Below are 20,595 nucleotides of genomic sequence, written 5' to 3' on the forward strand. Positions count from 1 at the left end.
AAACCATGATACAGAATTGCGAAATAAAGAATTAAATTAAATTCATGTGTCATGTTCAGTAATGAACTGAGAAATCATTCAATAGTCTCTTTAATAGTAGTATTAACAAAATTTTAGCAGCAATTTTGTTTATTATTATATTAAGGTTTTATAATTTTCTACGATTATTTTTTTTTGATCCTGAAGCTTTCCTTTTTAAAACTTAGTTTTCTTTTCCACAAATTTTTCGAAAATTTATTAACTTCCAGAAAAATCCACTTTAACTTCAAACCGAGATAAATATAGTTGATAGGTTTTCGTCATACGAAATGAAGGAATATAATTCTATCTGCTGAATCCTTGAAAAATACTTGAATTTCATTTTGATTTTCAAGAGCCCGAAGAAGTATTTGAATATAATGCTAAATCCTTGAGAAATTCAAATTGACCTTGAAAAATCTCGGAAACCGCCATATTTCTTGCATTTTTTAGTTGAACTTCTCGCCCAAACCATTAATTTTTATTAATTAAGCAAACTTTTTCCAAGTTTTGACATGTTTTTCATTAATTTATTCATTGATATGATCTGCTTTACGTTTTATAAATGACCTGGGATTTTCTTCCTTTATGCCCAAACCACTAATTTTTATTAACTGAGCATACTTTTTCCAAGTTTTGACATGTTTTTCTTTATTAATTTATTCATTGATATGATCTGCTTTACTTTTTATAAATGACCTGGGATTTTCTCTCTTTATGATACATGTTTTTAAAGTTGGTTACTTCTGTATATTAATATCATTACAACATTAACGTTTTGTTTGATTAAAATTTGATTTTCAGGGACTTAATTTGATTATAATCTTATTTTACCACAGACATTCAAAATTATTAAGCATATCTGTTAATGCTAGCATTGTTCTTTACATGCCATATAAGACTCTTTTACAAATAAAAATCTTTTAATAACTTTAATTGGTATATTTTCCATTTTCTTTACGTTAACTGTAGATTTGTTAATATAAATAACTTTAAGTATACTTTGTTTTTTATTTTGTATAGAATGTTTGAAGCATGTTGCGTAGCGTTTTTAAAAAGTTCTTGTGCTTACTTTCGTTTTTTAAAAGCCCTTAAAGATGCTGTTTTAATTGGGTGTTTTTAAAAAGTGCTTAATTTTCCCTTTTCAAATACGAGATTTTTTTCTTGACATGTCAATTTTGGTATTATGCAAAAGCGTGCTTTTCACATTGAAGCGAGGAAAAATATAATAAAAACCGGAATCTATGAGGTAGGAGAAATTCAAAACATTGAAAAAATTTTGAACAGCAGAATTAAACGAAAGTAGTTTAAAGCCAATAGGAAATATTTCTCAAGAAATACTTTAATAGTGTTTAGGTCATGGAAATTCTCATACTTAAAAAAGTTTTAAAGCTTTCAAGGGTTTAAGAGACTGGCTATAAATTACGAACGAGATTATTATTTTGTTAAAGAGATTGAGCGAATAATTTTAGGAGAACTGAACAAACAAAATATTTTAAAGCTTGGATCTTAAATTCAAAATTTAACTAAGACTAATTTTTTATGAATTAATTTTAATATACTCGGTTTTAGAAAAATCATTCAAAAATTTAATTAAATATAATTACAGTGAAACCCCGATTTTACGTTTTCTGTCGGACTAGCGATAAAAAACCCTCGAAGCAGAATAACATAAAATCGGGGTTAAACAAACAAAAACAAAATATTTTAAAGCTTGGATCTTAAGTTCAAAATTTAACTAAGACTAATTTTATATAAATTCATTTTAATGTATTCGGTTTTAGAAAAATCATTCAAAAATTTAATTAAATATAATTACATTTTTAAAATCTTTGAATAATTTTTTTTAGTTAAATTTCTTTACTTTTTACTGATTCATCCCATTTCATACGAAAATAAGAGACAAATAAGAAAGCTTTTCTCCCCAAAAATCCGTAAGTTACATTCTCCCACTAAAGGTAGAATAAATCAACTATGTCCAACAAAAACGAGGTAAATCGGATTTACATTTTAGACCCTTTATTGTCTTTGGCGTCATAAGAATTTGGCGAATAATGACCTCCTTGACCAGGTTTGTGTTTTCAGTAGATTTCCTCTGCCTACTCCATCAATCATTCAGGTAGAAAAACTTTTTAGCAGAAGCGTACAAGACAGCAGTTGCGTACAGACTCCTTAGAAATAAAAAAGTCTCTGAGGAGTACTTGGAACTACTTAGATTTTCAAATTAGTCCTTAGAAACTCCTTAGATTATTGCATTGCATAGATAAACTTACTAAGTTTGCACTTTAACAAGATTTATTACAATATTTGAAACTGAAAAATGTATTTATGTGTAAAAGTGATAACTTTATTTATTTTTCTTGATGAAGTTTAACAAAGTCAAAATTTATTTCAAAAGGGCTAGAAAAAAATATGCAAAATATACATTTCAGCAAGTCCCTTATAATAACTGCTTTTTAATTTTAAAAAAAAACTGTCTAGTTATCTTTTACACAAAGTTTTTAAATTTTTGATAAGTCCTTAAAATTTTAGACTCCTTGGATTTCTTCTGATCTCTGTATGAACCCTGTATATATTATTCTTGTCTGAATACTGTATTCAGGCTTTTGTTAAGTGATGTATTAAGTGGTTTATTTTAGTTTTAAAACATGTAATATTTCTAAACTAGATTTAAAACATGTACACAGAAAACATGCATTCTTGATTTTATTTTTACTTAGTAGTTCCTCTGGAATGTAATGATCTCTGGTTTAGTGATGATCATTTTGGTACCCAGCATAACAACTTATGATTAAATATTTGCTACATTTTTGTATATTCGCTATATAGCAAACTTACGTTATAACGTCCATTTAGGTTTGGACCATACAGGGTCGTTATATCAGGTGTGGACAGTATGTTATATTTTCAACTAAATATAATGTTTGTTAGTCATTTGCATTAAAGTAATTAAAGATAACAAATACTACACTGTCATAGGTTACTTTTGCTACTTTAGCACAAAGGTTATTTTAATACCATTAGAGACAACAGAAAAATTTCATAGATTTTTTTTTAAAAGCTCTCTCTGAAGCAGTGTTTATTTTTAATAAGCTTTAAAATATGCATAAAATAACTTATAAGTTAGGATTTAGCTAAAATATATTTATAGACTTTGTTTGTCATATTAAATCATCAAATCGGAAAGCATAACTCAAATTCCATTTCAGATAATTTGTTACTTACATTTTTCACTTTGTTACAGTGACTTTAATGAATGGAATTTGGCAGTATGTGGTCAAGGATTTGAAGTTTTTAGATTTACAAAGGAAGATGATCTGGATTTTAAGGAACTTATACTGCATTTCATACAAGATCCCTATCCTTATCTTAAAGTGCATTGATTTAAATTGTATTATTGTAAATAAAATTTTCTAACTTTTAATAAAAAAATATTTTTTGTTTTAAAGATTATTGTTTCTTGTCATATTAAAGATTGGTAAGTACAAGCATGTATAAATTGCTTGTTGATTTTATGATTTTTTTTTTATAATAAAAGTATTAAGAATACTGAATTTTTAAAAAAATACACAGCTTTTTCTCCTGTAAAAATTACCGTTATTTTAGGTTCAGAACCTTTATTTTAAAGAGAAACTGTCAAACTTTCTAGAGGTGCAGCAGCCAGTGTTGTGATTGATGTCATTAGCTCCATTTTTAAATGAATTATGTGAAGGATTTAATTTTAAAATAAAAAATAATTCCTCCTAAACAGACTTGTGTCAAAACATTAAAAAAAGAGCTTAAGCTTCAAAAGTAATAAAACCCTGCGACTATTTTCTTTACACCTTTTCCTATGATGACCACAATTGTCTAAATCAGTGGTACCCGATTTTTTCTAGCTATGGAACCCTAAATGATCACGCTTCTTTAAGCGGAAATCCGAGCCTAACAAAAAGTTCACCATTAGCTGTGAATATACTAAAAAAAAAAAAAAAGACAACCACTATTTATTTTGAAATGATTTAATGTGTAAATTGAAATATTAAGTATTATGAAATATTTTTTTTTTTTTTTTTGGTGTATGCTTCTGCTGAAAATGAGTAAAATAAGCTGAATTATGGTTTTCAAATAGGAACTGTTTCAAACCATGAGAATTATTAGCAGAAATTCTTTATTATTGAATGTAGTTATTTTATTTTGAATCAAAAAGCTTGATGAGAAATACTTATGAAATTCTTATAAATACATATCCTTTTAATAATTTATTCTGTATATTGTTATTTAAAAAAATATTTCAAATTTCACTTTTTTTTCCATTCACATTTTACACAAAGATGAGCGAAATATCATCTAACCTAATCTTGTTCATATAAACGAGCGAAGTATTAATTAAATTATGGATTATTACTAGTTAAAAATATCAAGAAAAGAATTCAAAATAATTAAAGCAATTAAAAATAATACTTCCAGTGGAAAAACGCGCTAAGCAGCTGAGAATCCAAATAGAATTGAAACATAAGAAACAATAAAAAATGAATAAATATGACAACTACAGCCGACGTCTTCAGGGCGTACCAGCTCCGGAAACCATGAAAGCAAAACCTTTTTTATCGAGAGAGCATGACAAATGTCTAAATTGCTCTCTCTGTATCCCAAGGTTTTGCCAAAGTCCAGGAAGAGAATATAAAATACATAAAGCAAATACAGAAGTATAAAATCAAGAGAAATACATAATAATATGCACAAAAGCTTACTTGAAACAAAAATCCAATAACCAAATTACACTACTGACCGCCAAACACAACTAAATTGAAATAAACATAAAAACAACGCCCCCTAATTTGCGTAGAAGGAGGAAAAAAAGAGAGAGAAAATAGTGACATCATTAATAGAAATGCTTGACTGGGGCAGTTCGATCAAGACTTGATCTTGCCCTATTATTCTCTTCCTGGACTTTGGCAAAACCTTTAAGGTACGTGAGAGCAATTTTAGACATTTGTCGTGCTCTCTTGATAGAAAAGGATTTGCTTTTATGACTTCCGTATCTTGTACTCCCTAAAGATGTCAGCTTCAGTTAAACGTATTTATTCATTGTTTCTTTGGTTAAAAATATCCTAACTCCATGGATCCCTATCATCCTTCTATGAAATCTTAGGGTTGTGTTGAACATTTTTTGGGAACCACTTGCCTAAATTATCTATACTACAACTGTCCAAGGGTGGTTGTAAGCAGATATTGTATTTGAAATAAACTAAGTCCAATAAAAAAAAAGACTAAATGTAAGCATTTCAATAAACAATGTTACTAGCCTGCAATTTCATAAGCTTGATAAATTAAAGTAAATAAATTTAGAAATTCTTTAGGAAAATAACTGGAAATTTTTGAAAATATTAGAGATCTATGAATTTTCTTTAAGAATTATAATTTTTTTTTAATGCAAGCACTGTTTTATTTAGGGCAATCATTTTAAAGAAAAGATATGAAATAACTAATAAGAAAGATATGAAAGGCATTCCAAACCAAAAATGAACACTTTTAAAAGGTATACATATTCTGGGTGGGATTTTACGTTAGCATTCTGAATGATGAACATCAAAAGAAAAAATAGGAAATACAAGACTTTTCCCAAATTATAGAAAAAATAGGAGAATTGCGAGGCATGTCCTTTGGAGCAACTTTAGAGTAAAGAAGCAAAACTCATAAAAAAGATTTATTTTTCAAAATTTTTTGGCTTCAACAAAACAAAAATTAAACACAATAAAATATAATGAGCAATGAAAGGAAAATAAGTGTCGACTAGTTAATGATGATAAAGATGCTATTAACTTTTAACATAAAAGTTTACATACAAATAATTCCCAAAGAAAAAAAAAAGCTCAAAATTGCAAATAAAAAATATTAAGAGATTACTAAAAATTGTAATGGATTAAAAGAATTCTGACAACCCGCTTGCTTTAAGTCAAAAAGAATAAGTTAACAAACAATTGATGATATAAATTGCATTTAAACTTGTCAGTGCACATATCCTTCTTTTAAACATTTATGTTTCTGTTCTCATTTAAGTTTTTGATTGTTTTTTATGGCACAAAAAATATTCCTATCATTAAAAACAACTGTAAAAATTAGATTTATTTCATACTCAATATTTCATAATATGATCGTCCCACGTGTTCCTTATTTACATGATTCATTCTTTAGCATGCTCATATAAAAGGTATTGCATTTACAATTTTATGATTGCTTTAGGTAGACTTGCAATTCATCCATGGTTTCAACATCAACTGTAGACATAAGATCTTGAAATTTTGTAGCACCTACTGATTGCTGTAAGGCCATTACTTGGTTGTATAAATAATCTCTCAATACCACTGTATAAACAGGATCCAATAATGTTAACTGTTAAAATAAGTAAAAACAGTTTAAAATTTTAATAAACTGACAACAAAATTTATCTGTAGAATAATCGTAATAAGTGTACATTTTGTCAGTGACTTCACTGTAATTAGAGATTATTATTGTAAAAATTTAACTTACTTTTCAGTTAATTTAATTCTAATACTAAACACATAATTGATACACTAACTGTATAAAAATATACTGAGTATTACCTCCCGTTTTCTTTTATCTTGTTCTGTTTCAATTTCTTCATCTAGATCAGATATTTCTCCTGGATTAATGACCAACATACTATGTAAAAAAGATCAGAAAAATAATAATTTAAACTTAAAAAAATATATATATTAAAATAGATTAGATTTTTTTATGCCTTTAATAATTAAAATATTTTCTTTTGGACAAAATTATTTGATGACAATTTATTATTATTTTTGCAAAAAATCCCCCAGTGTAAAAATGTTCCATCTTAGAATGACTGAATTGTAAAATGGCAACTGTAAGTAATTAATGGGTGTAGAATGTGAATAATTCATACATCAAATTATCTATTGTCTTTGTATAAATTTTAAAGTAAATTTTTTCATCTAGTCACCTCTTCAATTAATGCAACATTTAATTTCGATTATAAAAGTAGGTTATCAATAATTCAAGACTTACCATCAGTTAATCTACTAATTAATAGATGGAAATTACTGAAGCTATGTAAGATAAGATGGTTTCTACATCATTGAGTAAAGAAATAACTAGGAGAAGGCTGGAATTAAGGAAAGCTATTTATTTAGTAGGTACCGAATATAAAAAAATTATCTTTTTAAGTTATGCCTATTTATAAGCTTGTTATTCTTATCTAGTCATGTGAGGTAATGATTCTTATGCATTTTTTACATTGAATCAATTAAAACCAAAATCAAGTCAATAGAACAATTATTTTAAAAGTTCTGAAACATGAAACATATGTTAATTTTTGGATTTATATATATTTACACAGCCTGTTATATATATTATACCTGTCTAGACAAGCCAGGTATTGTTTCCAATGTGCTTTTTCACACTGAATCAAAAGAAACTAAAAGCACATCAATAGGACTAAAAGAAACAACAGTTATAACTGCTTTATGTGTAAATACATCTAAGTTAAGAATTATACTGAAAACTCAAAAAAGTTCTTAATTATTAGCTCTGTTAGTCACATTTGATTCAGAGTAAACAAAGATTTTACTTAGAATATCCGACACATAACTAAAAAAACTGTATTTTATTTAATATATCATGTATACTTAAACCATCAACTTTTTCTCTCCATTTCGATTAAAAAATAATACATACGAAATTATAATTCACTTGTCTGAATAGCTATGCATTACTGATTAAACTTCTTTACTGAAAACTGCAATACTGATAAAGTTTTAAAGTATTAGCTCTATTTACATTGTTTTGATTTCATACAATTTCAACATAAATAGAAGAAAAAAACAGAAAAATACCTCATTTGTCTAGATACTAAAGTTAACTTTATTCCATTTTTGACCATTTCTCCACCTTAGTAAATGGTGACTAAAGCTCCCCTTGGAGGAATGGCAAACTGTACATTTTGGGCCTAAAGCTCAACTTTAAAATGATTCCCAGCTTTATCCCAATTATTTCTGAATTAAGCTTTTTTTTAAACATTCCTGCATGAAACATAAGTTTCTGATACGTATTTCACTTTTAAAAGTTTAGAGATAGTCATGATATCAAATAACATGATAAAATTTTGAATGTTTAACATACTATGGTGAGACGGAATATCCTAACCCTCTCATACAAATGTTAAAAAAGAAAATTTTTTTTTAATTACTTTTAAAGATTTATATAACATTTAAAGTGGCACTTTAAAGTACTGTTGATAAATAAATAGTCAACTAAATAAAAATAAAACTATCTGCATATGAACTCAAACAATACAATACAAAGTAATACATAAACAATACAAGTAATACAATACCAAAACATTTCAAAGGAAATGATTTTAGGACATGTTTTGGAATAGGAAATAGCTATAATTAAAGTTAAGCTTTAAATTTTTGTGCTTGATTTTATAGTAAAAACTACTGTTTTACTGTAAAACAACTATAAAAAAAACATATTTTGTTGGTTTTATACTTTTAGTCATACAATATTTTTAACTCAAAATGTGCATGAATTGTATTTTTTGCCTGATGTTTCAGGTTATGAAACAGATCAAAGAGCAAAATTTCTAATTCATATTCATAAAAAGAAAAATTCTTACTGTAGAATACTTTATGTACTTATGCATAGACAATATTACAGGACTGGAACAATTATAAAGTTGGTCTTTTTCTTTTATCTGCCAGGAGTTGGATTAATTATTTTGGACTATAAATCAGTTTTTCTTCCAAAATACTTTTTTTGTCTAGGTAAAATTAATCTTAAGTTATGTTATGCCAATGTTTAAGTTACTATATAAAATTATTCTTATAGCTGATTAATAATTGCTAATTTTATTGATCCAGAAAATCGGTAAGATAACATATATATGCAATAATATTAGTACCGCAAATTCCAGATGATTAGTCTAGACCAGTGATTCCAAATTTTTTATAGCTAAAGAACCCTAAGTGATCAACATTCTTTCAGGGACTTTATAAATAAAGTATATAAAAACAATTGCAAACCTATTAACTTAGCAGAGAATACTTTCCTTTGAAAATGCTTAAAAAGAGAAATGAAATTTGTACAATGTTTTATCACAAATACTTTTAATTTAGGTATTATGTCCCACAGTTTAATTCAGATTTGGAGTTGAATGTAGTCTAGTTATGAATTCATTTTTGGTGTTTATAAACTGAAAATGAATAAAATAGGCAAGAAAACTAAAAAGAACTGCAAAGAAGTTTAATAAATAGCTACTAGGAAAACTTATTTATTAACCAATTAATTCTTTTTATTTTGAATTTTTTAAAATTAATCTCAACTTCATAAAGTAATACATTGTTATTTGAAAAATTATGCTTACTTTGAAAAAAGAATTTTATTTTTTCATTGCTTTAAAATGCAATGCTCAATACATTGAATATTTTAAATAATTGGATAAAGGCAATCGAAATATTATATGAATAATAGATTATTGACTGGATCTAAATATAATTACAAACATAATAAAAAAATGGTTAAAAATAATCCCATAGCTGACAACCTTAGGAATCAAAAATTAGGAACACTATATGCGACAAAATAATAGGCAAAAATTACGAGAGTAAGACCAAAATTTAACTATTAAATAATAACATTAATAGACATATATTTAAATACCGTATGTAAATTAGTAAAACAAAACTAGAAGCACTATGTTTTGTGGGAAATTAATAATATTAATATTTTATAATTAGGAATACCGGTATAATAATTTCGAAGCAACCATTACCTATTAATACACAATTATTCTTCTCAAAATTATAAAACACAGGTAAATAATAATCTGCATCACAAACAAATATTTCTGATGCAAGTGTAAAAATACTACAATAAATTTTTTAAAAAATAATAATAGTTTCTAAAGATTCATCTTAGTGAAATGATCCGCAACAGCTATTGGAATAGTATTTTCTAATAAAAAGCTGTTAAAAATTACCTCAGCACAATAAACACAGGAAGCGTGGTTGCGGCTATCAGAATACGGAATTGGTTTAAAAGCAAATATACTGCAATTTTATGAAAATTCAGATTTTTTATAAAAATTTCAGATTTGATTTAAAAATTAGGAACAAATCCAAAAAATTTAGAACAGTTGGCAGCTATGCAATCCTGACTCACGAAACTCCTTTACCACTTCTACAAAACCCTAGGGTTCTGTGGAACACTATTTGGGAACTGCTGTTCTAGAATGTATTTGATATCCTGGTATTCTCATTGGTAAGCAATTTAAAAGAATGTTTGGATTTTACATTGTTGAATGTTAAATCAATGGAAACATTTTAAAATTGGTGAAAACAATTCCACCCAATCAAAAACTAGAAATCTGAATTACAAAGTTTGGATGACCTCTATCATAACATTAAGATTTGTAACTCTTAATGGCACATTTAGCCCACAAAATTACAAAAACTCTGTTTTAAGTTTTCAGTAATAAAGCTCCAGGATGATAAAAATTACATCAGATGTGAAATGATCAAAACAGAAAAATTATTAGACTCACTCATCAGATCCAGAACAGTTTTCTCTATTAACTTTTGTAATATCATATAAAACTTCAACAACAGCTAAAAGTATTCCACATATTTTTTCATGAACAGTGCTGAAAAAATAGTTCAACAAAATGTATTAGTATTCTATTTATGCCAGTTCAAGTTAATGATTTAAAACAACTGACAATAGGCAGAAATATAGAAATCAATATTTATAATTCTTAACGATTTAGGTCTAGGTGATCTTAGGTCAAAGTTAGAGAGTAAAATAAAAAGGATTAAAATTTTCTGGTTGGACAACAAACACTCATTAGTGCAAAAAGCAGACTATAAAAAAAATTTTAACTTTTGGTTTTTAATAAAACACATTATGCAGGGTTTCCACTCTTCTTAACAAAGCAAAAATTAAGCACTTTTAGGGACTTCTTTTGAAAAAATTAAAGACTTTTCGGAAAAATCAAGAACCAGTGGCAAGGCCAATTATTTACCTTTCTTAAAAAAGTAATTCAATAAATAAATAAAAAATAACAGAAAACAATTTTATTATAATGTAAATACTAATATAATTGTATTAATTAACAGGGCTCGCCAAAGAAGGACTATGCAATTTTTGCAAACCCGGGTCGGTTTTTTAAAAAATATTTTCAGATTAACGACATCTATGAAACTAATCCGTATTCCAATTTTAATGATTTTATCGAAACAAACAAGAAGAAACAAGGAATATATTATTATAACAATTTTTTATATTTTGCTACTAGACATGCATCACATATTCAGTTGTGGGCCAAGTTTGCTAAATATTCTGTTGTGCCCAAAAAATTCTTTCTTTTCTATTAATAAAATGTTTCATTTATAAAGGAATTAAAAGAATTAATAAAAAAAAGTTTAATTAGAGTTATGCATGAGAGTAGTTTCCTTAACCCCTTCCTTCTCGCTCCCGTGAAAATGACGGGGTGAGTTTTCGCCCACGATTTCTCGCTCCCGTGATATTGACCGGCTGGAGTGTTCTTTAGTAATGCGCCAATAAGAATAAAACTAATTCATTTCTTTTGCACGCAAAACATTTTATTTCTCATTTTACACACCTGATGGCAGTACCAGAATATTTTTAAGGTAATTGCAGATAGTTTATTTTAAACTAGTTGCAGCACTAATCAAATACATAGTACAAATACAAAAGCCCCCCCCCCAAAAAAAATGCACTATTGTGACCGTTTTCTTGAAACTTAACTGATTGTTAAGGGGTAACTATATGATGTCATGTTAAATTAAGTCCTATTTCAAGTAAAAACAGGCCATACTGATATCCATGCACCTTAAATCATTCCATTTTTTTTCACTAAGCTTAATTTAATATTTAAAAAAAAAAAAATTCATTGCAATAAATATCTTTATGAAAGTTTTTATAACATAAAAATATAATTATGTTTGAGAAAATTTATAATTTTTGCACCAATATGTTTTTTATTAGTTCTCAGGGAAACATATAAATGAAAGGGTCTAGAACAATTTTTCAAAGGTATCAATACATTTCTATTGTCAGAAAATTTGTAAGGTTTCTTATATAACAAATACTGATAAGTTATTTATTTTTAAATCCACGATCATTTATAGATATTTATTTGTAATATTTCTTTATCATCCTCTATCATTCTCAATATTATTCTCTACCATTATTATGATTTGATATTTTATTTTTATCCCAGATTAACAGTTTAAACCGAAAGCTGAATTATAAAGTATACCTGTAATATCACCTTATCAGGTAAAGTTTTGTAAAAAAATATTAATGAAAAACATTTGTAACTTAACCATTTTGAAACTATTACTAAACAGAAAATCTGTTATATTTACTTTTATGATAAGCTTTGTATAAAATTATTTCCATCCAAAACTGATATTAGGACTTAATTTTACATAATATTTACTAAACAATCTGGCAAAAAACATGAACTAATTTTAAAGCAGCCAAAAGTTAATAAAAAACAGTATATTAAGTTGCAATATTAACTGAATAAAATGATTATTAAAATGTAAGCTGGAATTTTATTCTATTAGACATTAATAACAAAAAGTTAATTGAGTAGATTTACATTTTTAAGCAACAATCTGTTTATCCTTAAGAAATAAAAATAATAGCAAAAGAATTTAAAACTTGAAGGAAAAAAATTTTACATTGCAACAAAACAAGTTATAAATAGTTACCAAATATTTAACTTTTTTGTAAGCAGCAAAACATGTATTCTTATTTAGTACTCAGGAATAGAAATTTAAAGTACTTCAGAAAAAACAGTATTTTCATCAAAAACTCAATAAACCCCAGGTTTTGGATGAAAAACCTAGGTGGGCTGTGATTTTTCAAACACTGTTTTACAGATAAGTTTAGTTTTTAACAGCATCGTGAATTTTAAAAAATGTTACTGCTTTCTATAAATTTACAGTTACCTATCACACATTGAAATATTATACAAATTAATTTAATTCTTCAAGAATTTTAGAAATAGTTTTTGATATAGACTCTGCTTAAAAAAGAATTCTGATACTTCTTTTCTTAGGACTTTACTTCATTTCTATAAGCAGAGGCGTTTCCAGTAGAACTCAATTTCTTTAATTCTGACGTCTTTCAATTTCAGTTCTACTTAGGTACCCTAGCTCCTCCCTCCCCCCAAAAAAAGCACTATCTCTTCCATGTGACCCCTTTGTCCACACTGTATTCTTTTCTTTTAGATTGATTTACTCTAATCATAGAGTATTATTCTAGGCAAAAGGCAGAATATATTAATGAAAGAACAAATATATTAATGAAAGAACAAATATATTAATGAAAAGTCATGCTTCCTTCCCCTTGCCTGTTGCCCCCTCACACACTTTTCTCCCTAAAACTCCCTCCCTTTGATGCATGGTCTAATTTTAGGTGATAAAAGAACGACTTTTTGTTGTAAAAAATTAAACTGAAAAATTGTTCCAATAGCTGAAAATAGTGAGGCTGAAAAATTAAGGACTTTAAACCTTGTACCAAAAGTAAGTACTTTAAAGAGCCCTTATTTTCCAAAATTAAGCAGTTTTTAAATCCCATGGAATCCCTGTTATTAGTCATGGTAAAGTAATAATGAAAAGTTGTCAACCACTTGGGAACAAATTTTTTGTTGTATTTATACAAATACTTGATCTTGCCTTATTCGGGTGTGGGGTTTTTAAATCAGAAACTAGTTTTTCTCCTAACGCAACTTTCTTTTAATGACATTTTCAGTCCATTTTCTGTCGAAAAGTAAAAGCTTATAAACGTTATATAAAACAGAGGGTCACATAAATGTTGTAACAAACTTCTATAGGAAGTAGGACACACAATCAGGACTAAAACTACATAGAAAAACGTGGCAGTATACGTCTTCGCATGCAGCCGGAAGAGCTTTACTATTATGACATGTTCAGAGGCACATGAAGAAACAGTTCATAATAGTGAACGGACCCTAGCCAGTAGCATTCTAAAAAAAAATAATAAAAAACTTACTTCATATTAGAAGTCAGAAGACAAGTTAAAGCTAATCCAAGAAGTTTCTTCCTCTGGATAGGATTTGCAAGAGGCATTCTTTCAAGCCATAATATTAGAAAATCATCTAGGATGCTCCCCACCTTTAGTTGCATTGAACACAAAAATGAAAGAAATGATTACAGACTTTTTTTAAAAAATTAACAATCACAAATCATACTTCACTGTGTAATGTAAAAGGATTGATCAATTAGTTGAAGGGGGAAAAAAGCATTTTAATGGTGATAAATACACAGTAAGGCCTTTTATGGGTTCTTGAGAATAATTATTGTCACAAAACAAAAATTGCCAATTTCACAAGATTAATAGATTTTTAAATATTTTTCTCTTTAAAAAAGTAAGAAAGTTGAAATTTTGAGTAAATATTTTTTAATGAAAATAATTTGTTAACAATTAATTTTTAGAGCATCTTAAAACTATATGTAAAACTTCAAATAACTGATAACTGCCAAAACAAAACAAAAAAACCTTTATTTCAAAGGAAGGAATCATGAACTACTATAGAAGCATTAATTATTCATTAGGTAGTAGTAAAGGAATCATTAAGTATCATATATTTATCTTATTTCCTCACGATAAAATCTTCAATTTAACGAATTAAAGTTAACAAAATAATTTCATAATCAATAAAATAACTTTGATAACATAATTGATTGGAATGCAAAAATATTTTGAATTGCTATTTTTCTTTTTAATTTAATAAAAAAAGCTTTTAAAGCTAGATTATGAAATGTAAGGGTGAAAGAAAAAAAATAAAAATTTTGCTTACATCTTTCCGGCATTCATCTGCTTTGGCTTGTAAAATTCTACTAAAACAGTTTGGGTTGTGTAATATAACTCTGGACAAAATACTCAATTGAATAGTTGAACTCAAAGGCAGTTCCTAAATTATAAAAAGAAAAACTAAGCAAGGAAATCAGTAAGTAAACAAAATTAGACATATAACAACAAGAAATGTATACCTCAAACTATTTTAGATATAAAAAAGAAAAATATGTTATAGAAACAGATTTTGAAAGGTCCTCTGAAGAAATTTCCTCATATCATTACCAAAATTAATTTCAAATGCTTTATTTTCAATAAAGATTTTTCAATTCCAAAGAAAAGATTTCATCACAGATAAATTTAGTAGTTCTGCATTTAATTTATCAGAATTTCATCACAAAAGTTAGCTTCATAATTTTCTATTTTTTTACAAAAAATTTTACAATAATTTTCAGAATCTTTTTATTTAAATAAAATCTATAAAATTTCTAACAAATAAGAATCGAAAAATTTACAGAGTTTTAGTTTTTAAACAGTTATTTTTAGTGTAAACTCTGTGGCAGAATTTTTCTGAGCTATCTGTGACAAAACTCTCTATTACTAATATTTTTTCTGCACAATACTTTTAATAATAACCAACATATATGCTACAAATTTAAAATAACAAAAGCGTTGTGTTTACAAAAAACTATATAATTTTCTTAATAAAACATACAATAATATCTTATTACAATATTATGGATGAAATTCTCGCATTTTGTGGGAGAGGGACACAAAAATTATTTCCTTCTTTGCACTTTGCAAATAATCATCACAATAAATTTAAAAAAATTAAAAATTATGAAATCTATAGAAGTAATCACACAAATCGGGATCCTCACATGCATGTTTTGCTTTGAGATTAAGGTTGTTACAATAAATAATATCGCATAAAAAAATATTGGATTTAAAAACTATGGAGAAATCAATAGCAATAACTGCCAAAAATTTGATAGAATTATTGCCTTAAAAGGTAAATACTGAAATGCACTTTTCGAATTTTTCATATTGTTTCAAATATATCAGGATACTTAAAATTCATGTGAAAATCAATATCAATAACTGCCGTACATTCGAAACATGGCATTGATTTACAATACTATCATCGTAAATTAAGCTTGTCAAAAAGTTATTATCTAAATGCCTGATTCAAATGTAACGTGTAAATTTTTGTAGAAAAGAAAAGTAATTTTCTTTTACTTTTCAAAAGAAAATCCTCCAGCAAGAACTCTGTAGTGTTCTGCGACAATGTATCCGAGTCGCTGCTATTCAGCCAAGAGTGGTATAAGATTATAAATTTTATTATATACATATAAGGACATATATGCAAGTAAGATCATAAGATCACATAAACCATTTGACTGTGAAAAGGAGTCACACGCAAAAAAAAAGTTTAAAGTGGTTATATTCAGCAATATTTCATTTAAACAGCAAACCTTACTTATATAAACAGCTAAGATTACATTCTGATTGATAAATTTAAAAAACAAATAGACCAAACACAGACTAATAAGAGTTTAAACACAGTAATAGGGTACTATAAATTTCTTTAAATTTTTAAATTTCCTAACTAAGAAACATTTTTAAATTTCCTAACTTTTCCGGAGCACAATCATCTCTGATAAGGTCACATAAACCATTTGACCCATGAAAAGGAGTCACAGGCATAAAAAAATTTAAAGTGGTTATATTCAGTAAAAAATACAGCTATTTTATATACAGCTTAAATTACATTCTGATTGAGCAATTTAAAAAATATAGGCAAAACACAGACTAATAAGAGTTTAAACGCAGTTATAGGGTACTATAAATTTTTTTACATTTTTAAATTCACTTACTAAAAAAAGATATACATTTTAAAATTGTTATTTTGAAAGTTATTTTCAGATATTTCTTTAAAAATTTAAATTTTAATGCAGAAACAAAGTAATAAATAAATTGTAATTAGAAAAATATAAATTTAAAAAATTATAAAAAGTTTAATAAATATAAGTTGAAAAAAATCAAAAACATAACTATTAAGGAAAAATGGTGAATCTAAATTCAGTTTACAATAAAAAAAAAGTAGTAGGCAATAAATATAGAAGCAAAACTGAATATTGCAACGTAAAAGTTGTTAATAATTTTAATAATAATTTTTAAAAAGTTTAAATTTTGAAAAGTTATTTGGATTTAAACACATTAATTCTTAAGCCTTTAGTGTTTAAACTGTTTATTGTAACAATAATTTAACTGCTGATGCTAACTACTGATGCATACAACAAACATGTTACTAAAGTAACATAATAAGTTCTTCAAATACTACAAAGTCTTACATATTTATCTAAGGCTAAAGTCAACACATAAGGCAATAATGGTTCAAATAGCACTGGACCATCCTCCGGAAATAAAATGAACACAGTTTCAACAACCTAAAATTAAATAACGACTTACAATTTTAGCAGATTTCAGATAATAAAATAAAAATTTGTATAGATAAAAACATAAGAGAAACTAACCTTTAGTAACATATCAACACCCTCAGACTTCATGTCTTTAATAGTGCCGTGGAATGTTTCAACTAGTGCTTGGCCATAATTCTACAAAGATATTAAGCACATAAATATTCAATTCAAAAACTAATTTTCAGATAATAATAAATTTTAAGATCACAATAAAAGTTCAATAAAATACAGAATAATGTTGGGGTAAACAGCAAGCGGCCTGCAGATTGTTCTGAACACAATAAAAAGAAAATTTTTTGATAAAAAAATGTCGCAAAATTTGAGCCATCACTTTCTGGTGCGCTCAATTTCTAGAGATTCTATAGTAAATCTAAGTTGTTTATGTATAACTTTTTCAGCGTTTATTGCTACGAAAATCTGCTTTTTTCTTTTTTGTTTTTTTTAAATAAATATTTTTAATACGCATGTTTTTTTATTTTTAAACCATGCAGAATTTCATAGCAATAACAGTTGAAAAAGTGGGGTTTTTTTTTGTTAGAATTTATATTTCTTTTCCCAAATTTATATGTATGTATGTATGTATGTATATATACATATGTGTGTGTATAGACACTCCTGCAAAATGGATGCCTCTCAATATGGACATATTTTTAATTCCCTGTGAATCTTCCATAAACAAAGTATTACGTACATTAACAGCAAAGCGGACACTCCTGTAACTGGACATTCATTTTTACCCTAAAACGTTATTTTCTATCTCTTTAAACTGGACACTATTTTTTCTAAATTTGAAAAATCCATAACTAAAAATATTGTTAAGCTATTTCACTAGTTAACAATTAATCTTTCTCCTATCACCTTGCCTTATTTTTGAAAAGAAAGGAGAGAAAATGATACTGCTCAGTTGGAGAGCGATATCTTTTGATCTTTCCATCTGGACAACACAGGTTATGAGATCCCACAAGCTGAAATGACATCTTAAATGCTCTCAACGCTTCTTCCCCATTGAAAATTTCTTTCATTTTCTTATAAATTTGAAGACTGTAATTAACACGGCTGGGGTTAAAAAAGATAATAGAAATATAGTAGTTGAGATAAATAAAACATTTATTCAGACACTTGATAGATGATTAATTGTGAATATATCAACTCCATAGGTCCTCATACTTTACAGGTAAGCATTGATTTCTTTTGTTTTCTGTAAATCACAGAAGGTTTACTTTTAAAGAGGTTTTAACAACATTTCCTATCAAGTGATAGGAAGGAGTTAGGGGGTGTAAACCTAATAATTGAAACCGACTGAGGATTAAAAGCTCTTAATTGGTATCATAGGACTAACTTGAATATCTGTTTTAATAGGAAAATTATATTCATTTATCTGTAGCTACATCTAGAATTATGTATTAATATCTAACTATTTCATAGATTCTATTTGTGTAGAAAAAAATATTTTTTAAAGTTTAAATAAATATCCTTGTAGATAGTCATTGTAGATTATCTACAAGGATATTGAATATATATATAAATATTCTAAAAACAATTAATATATATATATATATATATATATATATATATATATATATATATATATATATATATATATATATATATATATATATATATATATATATATATAATTTTTTTAATAAATCAATTATTGACAAAAAGGGAATTTTTAAAAAAAAAATAGTATCAGGTTTTTCATAGTTAGTTTACCAATAAACATATTTAGTGCTTAAAACACTAATGTTTACCATATTTGCCCCCCATATAACTAGATATACAAGCGGCCCTTCTTTAGTCAACCTGTTATGCAAGTGGCTCCTTAGTCAAAAAGGTTGTGCACCCCAGATCAAAATTAATTGTTAAAATAACAATGAATAAACTAAAGGAAACATTTGTTAGCTAGCAGCATGAAACAAGAGTTTTAGATTTTTTGGGGAAAAAAAGAAAGAAAAACATATAACAACAATTGATAAAATTAATTTACTTGGAAATATCAATATGAATGTCTTTTCTGAAAATAATGCCTCTTATTTAATCATTAATGATACATTTTTTAAATTAATATTAAATAAAATAGTGTACTAAATTAATTATTAAAGGAAAAGGAAACAAATTTTCATCTACAAATAAAGGATAAAATATACCTAATTACAAACGATATGATTTTTATAAATTCCGTACTAAGAATATAAATTTTTTAATGCAAAAACATTATAGAAAGGTGAAAAAAAAACTTTTAATGTAAACTATGTATATATATATATATATATATATATATATATATATATATATATATATATATATATATATATATATATATATATATATATATATATATATATATAATTAATATACTGGTATGGTGGCATACCATATAATATGCAGCCATACCAATAAAAATATATTCTTTTTTTGAATTAATACTGAAACAAGAATGTGATTTTTTGTATTAAAATATAGTAAAGGAATTAAAAAACTTTCAATGAAAATCCATCTTAATATAAATATAAGAAAAACAGAGTTAATTTTTCATATGGCTTCTAATTTGTATGTGCTGCTTAATTATCATTGTATTTATTAAAAAAAATTATAATATTAAACTTACCTTGAGAAAATCTTTAGGGTTCAACAAAAGATAGGCTTCTGCAATACGTATACACGGAGGAAGAGAATCACCTTTATACTCTGAAAAATACAATATTGCCATTAATAAAAAATCATCTCCATGTTTTATTACAACCAATTTGCAACTAAGGAAAAACGACACCATTATTTGAGATAACAATTTCATAACCATTGCAAACAATAAGAACTGTCATAATAGCAGGATATCCACCACAAAAGGTACGGCTTTAGTACAGATACTTCAAAATCATGTGTCATTCAAAATGAATGAAAGTTATTAAAACAAAATGTTAAATATATATAAAATGAGTTCTAAACAGCTTTAAAATATAGTCCAAATGAAACTTGCACCATTTTTGTACCATTTGTTTTCCTTTAAGCGTTAAATAAACATTGTATACAATGTAAATATAAACTATACAATAGAGCATACAATACATTGTAGCTATACAACAGTATTGTATGTACTATACAATTACAGTGTTAAGTACATACAATGTAATTATAATGATACCTAATTTTAAAAAAAAAAGCTTATCACACAAAAAGTTACCATGATATAAATTTTTATGTTCTATAACTATAT

The 20,595-nt window shown here is 26.4% G+C and overlaps 2 protein-coding genes across 3 annotated transcripts in view; one reads left to right on the forward strand and one right to left on the reverse strand.

The window, feature by feature from the left end:
- LOC107446980 (tRNA (34-2'-O)-methyltransferase regulator WDR6) overlaps positions 1-3,466 on the forward strand; it is a 61,607-nt gene extending 58,141 nt beyond the window's left edge. For both annotated transcript variants that reach the window (XM_016061785.5, XM_087165836.1), the window contains one exon: positions 3,263-3,466. In XM_016061785.5, the coding sequence (XP_015917271.2) occupies positions 3,263-3,401 (139 nt within the window). In that variant the 3' untranslated portion in view covers positions 3,402-3,466. The remainder of the gene's footprint in view (positions 1-3,262) is intronic.
- Positions 3,467-5,694: 2,228 nt separating this feature from the next.
- Positions 5,695-20,595, reverse strand: part of Impbeta11 (importin beta11) — a 44,463-nt gene continuing 29,562 nt past the window's right edge. Inside the window, exons 19-26 of the mRNA XM_087165838.1 lie at positions 19,990-20,069; positions 17,433-17,513; positions 17,250-17,345; positions 14,900-15,013; positions 14,092-14,213; positions 10,589-10,687; positions 6,606-6,684; positions 5,695-6,393 (exon numbers count right to left, since the gene is read on the reverse strand). Of these exons, the coding sequence (XP_087021964.1) occupies positions 6,229-6,393; positions 6,606-6,684; positions 10,589-10,687; positions 14,092-14,213; positions 14,900-15,013; positions 17,250-17,345; positions 17,433-17,513; positions 19,990-20,069 (836 nt within the window). The 3' untranslated portion in view covers positions 5,695-6,228. The remainder of the gene's footprint in view (positions 6,394-6,605; positions 6,685-10,588; positions 10,688-14,091; positions 14,214-14,899; positions 15,014-17,249; positions 17,346-17,432; positions 17,514-19,989; positions 20,070-20,595) is intronic.

This window comes from Parasteatoda tepidariorum, chromosome 6 (assembly GCF_982258835.1).
Source record: "Parasteatoda tepidariorum strain Cologne lab strain chromosome 6, Ptep-v5.0, whole genome shotgun sequence".
Classification (NCBI taxonomy): Eukaryota; Metazoa; Arthropoda; class Arachnida; order Araneae; family Theridiidae; genus Parasteatoda; species Parasteatoda tepidariorum.